Source organism: Topomyia yanbarensis, chromosome 3, assembly GCF_030247195.1.
Source record: "Topomyia yanbarensis strain Yona2022 chromosome 3, ASM3024719v1, whole genome shotgun sequence".
NCBI classification, from domain to species: Eukaryota; Metazoa; Arthropoda; class Insecta; order Diptera; family Culicidae; genus Topomyia; species Topomyia yanbarensis.
The window spans coordinates 333911338-333922307 of NC_080672.1; the positions used below are offsets into that span (position 1 = coordinate 333911338).

The 10970-nt window shown below is 38.7% G+C and overlaps 1 protein-coding gene across 1 annotated transcript in view; it reads right to left on the reverse strand.

Moving 5' to 3' along the window:
- The window catches only part of LOC131689864 (solute carrier organic anion transporter family member 74D-like), a 28298-nt gene extending 18320 nt beyond the window's left edge, over window positions 1-9978 (reverse strand). Inside the window, exon 1 of the mRNA XM_058975209.1 lies at window positions 9847-9978. Within this exon, the coding sequence (XP_058831192.1) occupies window positions 9847-9900 (54 nt within the window). The 5' untranslated portion in view covers window positions 9901-9978. The remainder of the gene's footprint in view (window positions 1-9846) is intronic.
- Window positions 9979-10970: the final 992 nt, after the last annotated feature.

Sequence of the window (10970 nt, forward strand, 5' to 3'; positions counted from 1 at the left end):
GGAAATATGTGCACGAATTTTGTATTTTATTTTGCAAAATGTACGACTACTACAAATAAAGCAAAAACGAAATCCTTCGAAAGCGACGGGGAAAATCCGAAATTTGCAAATCTATTTCAGGCAGTGCCACCAAAAAAGAGCGTTTAAGCGTTTCATTACATACGGGAAAGTTATTTATACAGGTCACGCATGCTCGTTTTGTATGAATCGATGCTCACTTGCCAAACGAGCAACATGTTGACCCTATTGTTCAGACGGTACAATAAGCGGTAGACGCTATAGAAAATTACATGAAAATATTTAACCTCTCATTTCTGACAGTTCAGTGATCTTGTTTACTTGGACTGGTAAAACTTTGATTCCACCCAGTACCAGAACGTTGGTTCGAAACGCTTTTAAATTCTAACACCATGAAAACCAGTCTGCTGTGGTGTAATTTTTTCGAGTATTTTTACTCAGATAACGTCATCTTGCAATGTTCAATCGGTTTTCGGCAACTTTGGAATATGCACACACCCCTAGTAATAATTTAGATTTTATGATAGTTTTATGAGCCCCCCTCCTCCGTTACGTTTCGCTCGAACGTGTTTGGCAATACTCTTCCACAATGTTTTTTGTGATAAATCGCAACCCCGGTACATCTTTGGTTTTTTACAAACGCGATTCTTGCTACATCACAATCATAAATGATTTTAAGCTATTGCTAGAGAAATCCGGAATTCTTAATTGAGCGAACGGAGAAGATGAAATATTTTTAAATTGTCTGCGAAGAACCGCCGAGTAGTATGTAGCACTAAATACTCGTCATTGAAGTAAAGTAGAAGCATCAACGGTCTCAAGTAGCCTGCCTGGGCTATTCCTGACCTAAAAGTAAATATATGGCAATTTCCAAAGGAAACCATAACCTCTTGATCGGTGAGCTAGAATCATAACAAATGCAAAAACTACCATTATTTACAAATTTCTCCATTTTAGTAGTTATCATACCGTGGTTCACTCTATCAAAGCGGCATATAGGTGGGTATAAGTAATATCAGTTTGAGCGCGACGATCCATAGTATCTGTTATAGGGTTGCCACCTCTGGAGAGGCTTTGACTCGGAGATTTTCACTGGCCGGTGGAGGGGGGGGGGTGGATTTTGGGTGGAACTAGACAGAAATTGGGATCTGATTTTCATCACCAGGAGTTGCAACAAAGGGGCAAAACTCACCTTTCAAGCCAACAGTTAAGGGTCGCTGCAGTAGTAGCAACAACACCGAAAGAACTCGTGGGATTTTGCTCTAGCCAGTTGGATTAGAACAAATCTGCCATACCTTGGTGCAGCTGGTGATAAGCACCACTAAAAGTGAAGTGAATTGGTAAATTTGCAGCAAAATAACTTTTTTACACCATTTTGAGCGACTTAGAGGGATTCAACGTTTCAATTGTAGCATATAGCGAAATATTACTGTTCTTAACCCTAGAACGTTGCACTGGGGTACAAATATACCCCACGCCTTCTTTGGAGCCCTATGAAGACGAGAATTCATCGACCTGGGACCCTAACCATAATTCGATTTAAAATTCCTAGTACGAGTAGGAAAAGATGATTTTTTTCGAATTAAAAAAAATATACAAAACTACCTACTTGAACATTCTGATGTCAATTTACGGTACAAGTTAGAAGGAAAAAACTTAAATGTATTCTACTTCATTGCGATTGTGTCTCTGACACTACCCACCCATATTTTATCTTGACATTGAAGGTGATTTTGACAACATGTCTTTCGAATCATAGAGTACCTTTATATATCACGAGCTGGATACACGCAATGCTTAGTAACCGACATCTGTGCTCATCGTTCAGACATGTAGAGATAATGAAACTGAGTGTGTTCGGATCTCCTCAAGGTGCTGTGCTGTCACCACTTGTATGGAACCTTGTCACCGATGGCATGATGAGGAAACTTAATGAGCTTGCATTTCCGACATATGAGTATGACGCTGAGGAGTATCGTGTAATGATCACGAGAATTCGCATCAACACAGTTTTTGAGTTGATGCAGCAAGCCTTATTTATGTTTCAACAAAAAAAAAATCGCCTTTGGGAGAAATATTGGTATTTACCCAATTTTTTATCCTCAGGGCGGAATATAGCATAAGGCTTGTGTTGAAGAGCAATGATGTCTTTCTGTTGGACTCTAAGAAATCCAAAAAAAAAAATATTGATGGTGCTTTTCACGCAACGAAGGATTACAACCGGAGCTCGTCCGTTGCAGTTTCTTGATTCTGAAATTGTTGTGATAGCTCAAGTTATATACGTTGACTTAATTTTTGAATTAAAATTAAATTGCATGGTCTTTGGCCAATGTAAGCGGGCTTTCGGCAAACCATGGGGACTCAAACCCAAGTACATTTAGTGGATCTACACATCAATTGTTAGACCCATATTGGCATACGGATGCCTTGTTTGGTGGCAAAAGGGAGAAGTCATGACAATCCAATCAAAGTTAAACTATCTTCAGATGTCTTGATGGCGGTGACTGGCGCGTTCTCGATAACACTAACTACGGCATTGTTGAACATAAAACCCCTTATATGTGTTTATGAAACAAGAGGCATTTTCTTGTGCATATCGTCTCAACGTTATTGGGTTCTGAAACAGTAACAAAAAAGATAGTGCAACTAGACACGCCAGACTATGGCCCCAAATGGTTACTTGGGATGAGTAGATATTTGCTCCCAGTGACCGTACACTCACATGTAGTTTTCCTTTCAAAAATTTTTAATGTGAGATTTCTTCCTCGCGAGGAATGGCTGTCTGGCTGGATGGAGCGACAAGTTGAATAATACGTAGTTTGGTACACTGGCTGGAGGGCCGAGCCGGTGCTGGTATCTATTGTCGCCAAATGAGATTAGACCAATCCTATTCGCTTGCTAGATACTGTACCGTATTCCGAGCAGAAATCTTCGCGATTCTGTATGGTATACAATAGGCACTTTAACACGGAATTTGTGGTAAAAGAATATATTTTTGCTCTGACAATCAGGTTGCCCTAAAATCACTTAATTCGACAAATTCGAGATCAAAATTAGTAATCGCATGTCGAACTCAAGTCGAAGAACTTAGCATATCAAATGCTATCTACCTTCTATGGGTACCCGGTCATTGCTTTCATGGAAATGTATGGGGGTGGACGAATTGGCTAGAGCGGATGCTGTGACTGACTTCGTTGGTGCAGAACCAGTTTTATCACTGTCGATAAGTTGGACAAAGCACAAGATTCGTTATCGAGCTGAATCTGAAAATGCCAACCATTGGCGTAGCTTGAAAACTTGCGTTCAAATAAAAACTTTTCGGTCGCATGTGAATGCCAAAGTGTCAAAGAATTTGTTGCATTTTTTCAATCACAATTGTAGTACTCTAGTCAGGGCACTGACTGGATAATGAAAACTCAAGTATCACATGGCTACTATTCAACGTGCTGAGTATTATTCCTGGAATCTTTGTGAATCCGATTACGAAATCTCATATTATTTGATATGTAACTGTCCTGGAGTAATGCAATTGCGTGTCCGGATTTTTGATTGTCCATACATCTGTACAGGGAGCAAAAATTTAAGGATATGCTATTGTCTCTAATCCAGCGAGTAAGGTTATAGGCTTTAGCAACAGATTTAATTATTCCTTCGGAACAGAAAAATGTAGGCTGTTTGTCTATCAGCTCCCTTTCCCTTCCCATTAGGAAAGTTTTGAGACGACCTGGTAAGGTACAAATTTGCGAATATCCTGGGGAACGTGCCAATCGTGCCAATATATCTAGAGAAAATTTTCAATAGGACGTAAGTAACAATGAGAGATTCTCTTTGAGGTCTTTCTCTTCTGTTCATTACTCGGCCATTTCAACATTTACTACTCTACTCTTTGCATAATATTGTAGTAAAAACCGTCGGCTTTCGATATGTGCTGGAAAATTAGTACAAAGTGTTGTAATGACGTCGTAATAAACGAAAGAGAAAGTAAACAAAGAGAGGCTCTCAATGTTACTTACGTCCTATTGAAAATTTTCTCTAGATATACTGGTTCCTGACCTCAAAATCAACAGCCAGCACCACGATGATGACGCGGACATGTAGAGTAGCGAGAGAGAAATGAATGACTCCAATACATAGTTGACGAGGAAACAAATGTTTTTTCGCCGCATAGAAAGTTATCTACTCGTAATTGCTTGTCGTGCGTACGAGATCCGTATTATGTATTTTAAATCTTGTAAATTCAAAAAACTCATTCCGTTAAGCTAACGAACGTGTCGAAAAATCAAATTTTGAAAATATTCGGATACGTTGCACAGAAACTAAAATAATAGGTTAAATTAATCAAAGGAAATAAAACCCAACACTTAGTCTACAATATCATCATTAGAGATCGACAAATTTGTGGCAAAAATAACAACAATACCTAAAACAAAAGCCAGCTCTATCTGCGAGAAAGGTAACACTAATGGTGGCGGGTTCAAACTTGCCATCAGCAAGTCCCAGAAAAAAGATAGAACACCTGATCACGATCATTAAGGCACCATCACTGCAGACGACCTGTGAGTGCACAGCAACGAGAGAGAAATCAAGGACATCCACGATGCTGAAGGTGTAGATACAAATGTTTCCTTACATCGGAAAAGGTATCCTTGCGCAAGAGATTTGACGAGATCAACTATATTCAATTTTTTTTTAGATTCTTGTAAATATACAAAGCTTCCACAGGTCCATTAAAGTAGCCCATATTCCGAATAATACACAATAAAATCATAACTTGTTCAGAATTTTGCAGGGTTGTACATATATGCCCTCGTTTGCAAAAGTGACGTGAACGTCATCGAGTATATTTTTCAGGAAATCTTCATCTTGCGGGATGCGAATAAAAGCATGTCTTCTTTACTTTCTTTATCACGTTTTAAAGGACCATTTTTATTTTTATTTAAAGTCGCTTGCACGCAGGGCCGGCGGAACACTTTTTTCCCGAGTGTGTAGTAAGATTCGGAGTGATTTCCCACCCTTACTGACGGAAGTTCAGTTATGGAGTGTGTCAGTGAAAATTAAAATTCCTTGATAATATCTGGTGGCTATTAACAGGACTGTATGTCTGACGGCTCAGCAAAAATGTGTTTGTTGAATACAGATACTACGAATGTTCCACAGCTAAGTACCAATTACTCCATTCTTTTAAATTTAGTTGCATTAATTTTCCGTTCCCTGCTATAAAACCTTCCTTTCGCGAGTACTGAAGCTCGCATGATAGTTTTGACTAATGTGGAAGTCGTTTTGAATATTTCTCCGATGGCAAAAATAATGCCGATAAGTCCCATTTTCGATGCTAATTATATCTAATACAACCGGCCCCTGGATGGTCTACTTCCTGACCAAAGACAAGCCATTTAACATCAGCGATATATCGCGTGATCTAACTAAACAACACTCGACCGTGTACGAAAAAGTATTTTGTCTACGTACCCGCCCGGGAAGTAGATATTGATGGTGTAGTCTCCGAGAAGGGCTTTAATTGCGAAATAAGGAGTGCTCCTTCCAGATCCCTGTACTTCAGTCAGTGAAAATTCTGGTATGCAAGCAACTGCGTTCAGCAAAAATCGAGGAGTAAAAGAAAACTCATTTTCCATCAGCTTAGTTTCAAGCCTTTCGCAGGATTTGTTCTTCTAAAATTTGTTCTTTTGAACGGGGCTCGTCTATTTGTTCGCCTTTTTGTAATGCGGGGCATGGACTGCCGTCGTTGCAAACAACGAGCCCATTGCAGAAATAAAGCACGGTGTGGAAAATGTCCCTTGTTAAAATCGAATCATAGACAAAGATTTATTGATATTGTTTCCATATACATCGCACCTTAGTTGGTTCTAGAAGACTTCAACTCCCACGCTGTGCCATGGGGTTGTCTTTATTCTGATAACCGATCTATCTTACTGCGTGATATTCGCGACAATTTCAATATGACCATCCTGAATACAGGAAATGAAACGAATGCCTACCTGCGCGGCGAAGCACGTTAGATTTATCGTTGTACTCTACCTCATTAGTGTGCTCAGTGATCGAAAGAGCAACGCGTCCACTATATCCGAAACAATCGAATCAAAATAAGAAATTCCTCTGGTGTAAGTGTCCAACGTTTTGACTGGCTGGTTTCTTTACACTGCGATTAAAGGTCAGCCGAAACGAATATTCGGCGCTAAAAACCGTTGGTTTGCCACTCCGTTATGGTCAGAGATGCTCAGAATTGTATGCGAAAACGTCCTATGAGGACTTTTTGAACGTCGGATCGCCCATTTTTTTTTAAATACTCGCGACGTTAGAAACGCAAATAAAAAACTTGATGAAAACTGTAAAATGTGGTTACTGGCACCGGTTCGTCAACGGCTTAACGAGAGAAACAATATTTCGTATGGCAGCTGGACCCTACGCTGTGTACTCGATTCGGCCTTTGATTGGAATATATGGAACTAAGAATCCTTTATCGGCGACAACAGCATTCCACGTAGATTCACATTCAAATGATGGACGTTTCGCGATCAAAATATAATAATGTAAATAAACGTAATATTTGTTCTTGAAATACACAAATTTATCTTACAGCAAAGATACTATCCCCACAAAACTTATGGTTTTATACGACCATGTCCACATCATTACAGCTCCAAGTAGACGCTTCGATCGATGGAGCATGTAAAGCACTCCTTATTTTCCTGCAGAAAATATGGGCGTTCCTAGATTCTTTATGTTAAAATCGTTCCTGATTGCCTGATACAAATATTAGTTTGAGTTCTTTCGCATTGTTCTATTCCGGGTAATGAGAAAAGTGGCACTTACACACCAAAAAAATCTGAATTTTATCGTTGACGTAATTGCAAACATGACACAATTCAACAAACCGTAATTTACTAAATGACGGAACATTACCGTGTTCCGTTTAATTTTACATGAAACATATACTTTACATGCGCAATGACATAAAATTACACTTCCTACCATTCAGAATAAATCCTGTATGTGGAGTAAAATTACATGATTTACGAAATTAAACGTCATGTAAAATTAAAATCAAACGTAAAACTAAGTCATTTTTGATGCTCGTATATGTCAGGGTCAAGAGACGTAAATTTACACTTTCTAGGTGTGTAGATTAGAATGGTAATGAGAAGGTAATGAGGCACATAGGCATTGGAAGGGAATATTTGTGAAACGTAGCACAGCTTTAACGAATTTTTTAGTATTTCTTGTCAGAGGACGTTCGAAAATTGGCAAATTTCGTGGGATAATGGAAGTTTAGGAATCCCAAAGGCATCAACAAACTTTGGTTAAAAAGGAAGGATGAAGGTCAGGACTTCCTTCGGGTGGCAATCATTATACATTGAATGCGCATCTCCAGCGTATTGGGGTGGTGGAGAGTGTTATCTGCGCTTGCGATGAAAGCTATCGCGACATTAAACATGTTGTCTGGTCGTGCGCGTAATGTTCTACACACCAAAAAAATCTGAATTTTATCGTTGAGGTGATTCCAAACTTGCCACAATTTAACAAACCATAATTGACGAAATGACGAAATATAACCGTGTTTTGTTTAATTTTACATGAAAGATGTACTTTCTAGGCGCAGTTTTAAACAGTTTTTAAGCAAACGTCATATGTGGAGTAAAATTACGTGACTCGCAAAATTCAACGACATGTAAAATTAAAATCAAACGTAATTTTTGATGCTCGTATATGTCATGGTCAGGAGACGTAAATTTACACGATTTTTTATGTGTGTAGCGCCAGATCTTCGCTAAACAAATGCCTTCGACCTGATTCTAGTCCGAGATGTGCTGTCTACCCTCCAAATTTATTTATATCTTCTCTTTTGGTTGACTTGCTAAACAGCTACCTGCAAATGTGATCCCAAGAGTTCCCAGCGGATCCAAGGAGGCGATCCGGTTCATGATGTCCTGATAGTGATCTTCCGTTTGCTACAAAGCTACAAGTTTAATTTCTTTTTATCCTTGTTATTTTTGTCCGCCCTCTCCTCGCTTTCTCTGCTACTGATGTTGGAATCAACAATCTTTTTCTTATAAAAAGTCTACTGTTTGTCTAGTTATTTTTTCTCCTTGTTCCAATTTTTAATCAAATGATTGTTCATGTTCAAACATTACAAATTGTACATATTGTCCTTAAAAATATTTCTAACTGCATCCCATAGTCTGAATAAAATTGCAATAATATTATTTGTCTATCGATCTGAAATCCTTGTATTAAGATGTATTCCCATGAATATAAATATAAAAAATAATTCCACATTTCAAACAAATCCCATATTCTCAAAAAAAATGTAAAGCAAAGAAATTTGTATCTGAATAAAAATATGGAATTGTTTTACAACGAGGATTTCCAACGCAAGAATTTTGTGCGCAAGACCATACGTGGTCAATCTTAGGTTTTGGTTTGTTCCAAACTTTCGAGTGGGTAATTCCCCACTCGGTAATTATCGAGTAGGTAGTACTACCCATACTACCCACGCATTCCGCCGGCCCTGCTTGCACGTCACGAAAAAGTGTGATAAGACCAAAGTGTTTTTTACCTCACTTTTGCATATAAGGGCAGTATAGTGCTATAAAACGAATTTCTAGCAAATAACCATTTAACCCAGTTTTTATAGGTTTGTGTGCAAAGGACACAAATCCTAACTTAATAAGTTAATTGGGTGCGTTTCCTTTTCGTCGCATTGGAATCCCACATTAACTTAGGGTTGGAATAATTTTGGTGTAGATTTACACTAGACCCAAGATGGAATCACAATTTGCAAACGACCTATAATGTTTCTGATCTACGAAGGAGACATAGCGAAATCGAAAATTGGCTTGGTTTAGCAAGCCAATGCTATATGTACTATTCTGATTCTAAGTTAGTGTCAGATGCTGATGAGACGAAACCTATTATATTATGTATTCAAATCAAATCTGGAAGTTTCTAAAATTTTCTAAAGATTCAGCGATGTACCAATTTACTGTATGCCTTCACGGAACTTAGTGGTTGTAGAAAAAGATGTGCTAAAAATTACTCGTAAGTATTCTACTTAAGATCTTAAGATTTCTTAAAGAAGGATCTGTACGGTGTCTTTTCTAACTCTGGTGCCGGGAAAAATTTTTGCACCTCCAACACAACATTGATGATAGACGTACGAACATAATGTAACACACACATTGAGAATATATTACCGGAACTTAGGTTTCATCCAAAAATAGAGTTATCAGAACATACCCACTTGACACATCGTACACGTATCAAACTAAACTCTCAACCGACCCGCAAACAAACCGATGACGGGGATGAAGATAGTTCTGGCCATGTGATTAGTTGACTATCAGCTGTCGTACAAGCGTTACTCAGAGCAAAGAGAACTGCTAGAGGTTCAGCATCTGCCGAATAGATAACGGATGAAGTAATTTATACCGACTAACGAAAAAATACCGAACACATCGGAGCAGGAAACTACTGTTCATACAGGGAGTATATCTACGTCAGCGTTTTAATGTGGATTGAAATTCAAAAAGTCGAAAGTTTTATCCAAGCAAATCTCATTCAAACAAACGTCAAGAATCAACAGATATGGAGAGAAAAGAGGATGCAAACATTTGCATCCCAGTTGATCACCTCCTGTGGGCGCATTGACCTCCGAATATGTCATCCAATCACAATGCACCGGCCATGCCGCATTAAAAAAAAACCCTCTCCCGTATCACTATACCGCCCCGAACGTCGGTAGAATCCATGGAAATCAAGTGAAGATTTTTGTCTCTTGTGGCTTACACACTTCTACACACTATACACTACCCAGAGCTCCGTTTGAACTGGCGATAACGAAAGTCTGTTTGCAGGAATTTGCATAAATCACAACGGCAGTCGTCAGATTTATCCCTTTGGAGACGTCGGAGCACATTTTGTATTTGCATTTGTCACGGTTAGTGCAGACCTTATCACACTGGACCATAAATTACCGGAGGCTACGCCGTAGCTAACTGCTGGTGAGTTTGCAGAATTCGAGTGCTTATAACATGGTGAAATTCAACTAGAACATTTCTATTTGTGAACAATAGCAGATCCATGCTAGTCGTTGAACTTGAAATTCATTCTTTTCGATAAATGTTTTTCCTTGAACGATACTGGTATTAATTTCACCGAGCTGTGTGCAATTCCATTATCTCTTCTAATCAATCGAACCCCGACGAAATATGTACTGTAAAATCCAGATAGAACTTAGTCGCAACGGTCGCGATCTCGAAACGAACTGATCGACCCTCTCGTTGAGCCGTATAAGTGATGCGGTGCGATGCGAAAATAGTTCTATCTTCTAATTCAATCAAGCCTAATTGAGAGGATAAGCCGTACCGTTCAGGAGTGAAAGTAAGCCTGCTCTGGCAAGAGTGTGTACTGTAGTAGTTACCGTTGCCCACTTACGATTAATACTACGGGAGCTTGAGCAATGGCTAAGCTGATGATGATGCCAATGATTCTAGCGATCAGCCAGTTTGGTTGGGTGTTTCGCTGAAGCTACAGATTCACGCCGCATACAAGTTTTTTTTCTAACATGTAGTAAGGTGTCTATTTGGTATCATTCCATTTCACTTACCAGATATGGTAGCTTCAAGAAGAAAAGTTTACACACATGATTGAATAAACATAATATATTTGATTGACCAGATCAGTTTTAATATGAATCTCCTGTGCTAATTAATATTTGAGTTCATCAGAGGCTATTTATTACAGACTTTTGTTCAGTATTGGATTCAAGTTTCGCTTTTGGTTTCCCTAGACTTCATAGCGATGAACACTCACTCAGAGCACTGCACAACTTACAGAATGATACATTATATTTCTAATTAAATGTATTGGATATTCAGCTAGTAGTGGTGAATTTTCATTTTGTTTTTTTGTTTTTATTATTTGAGCATAACCAT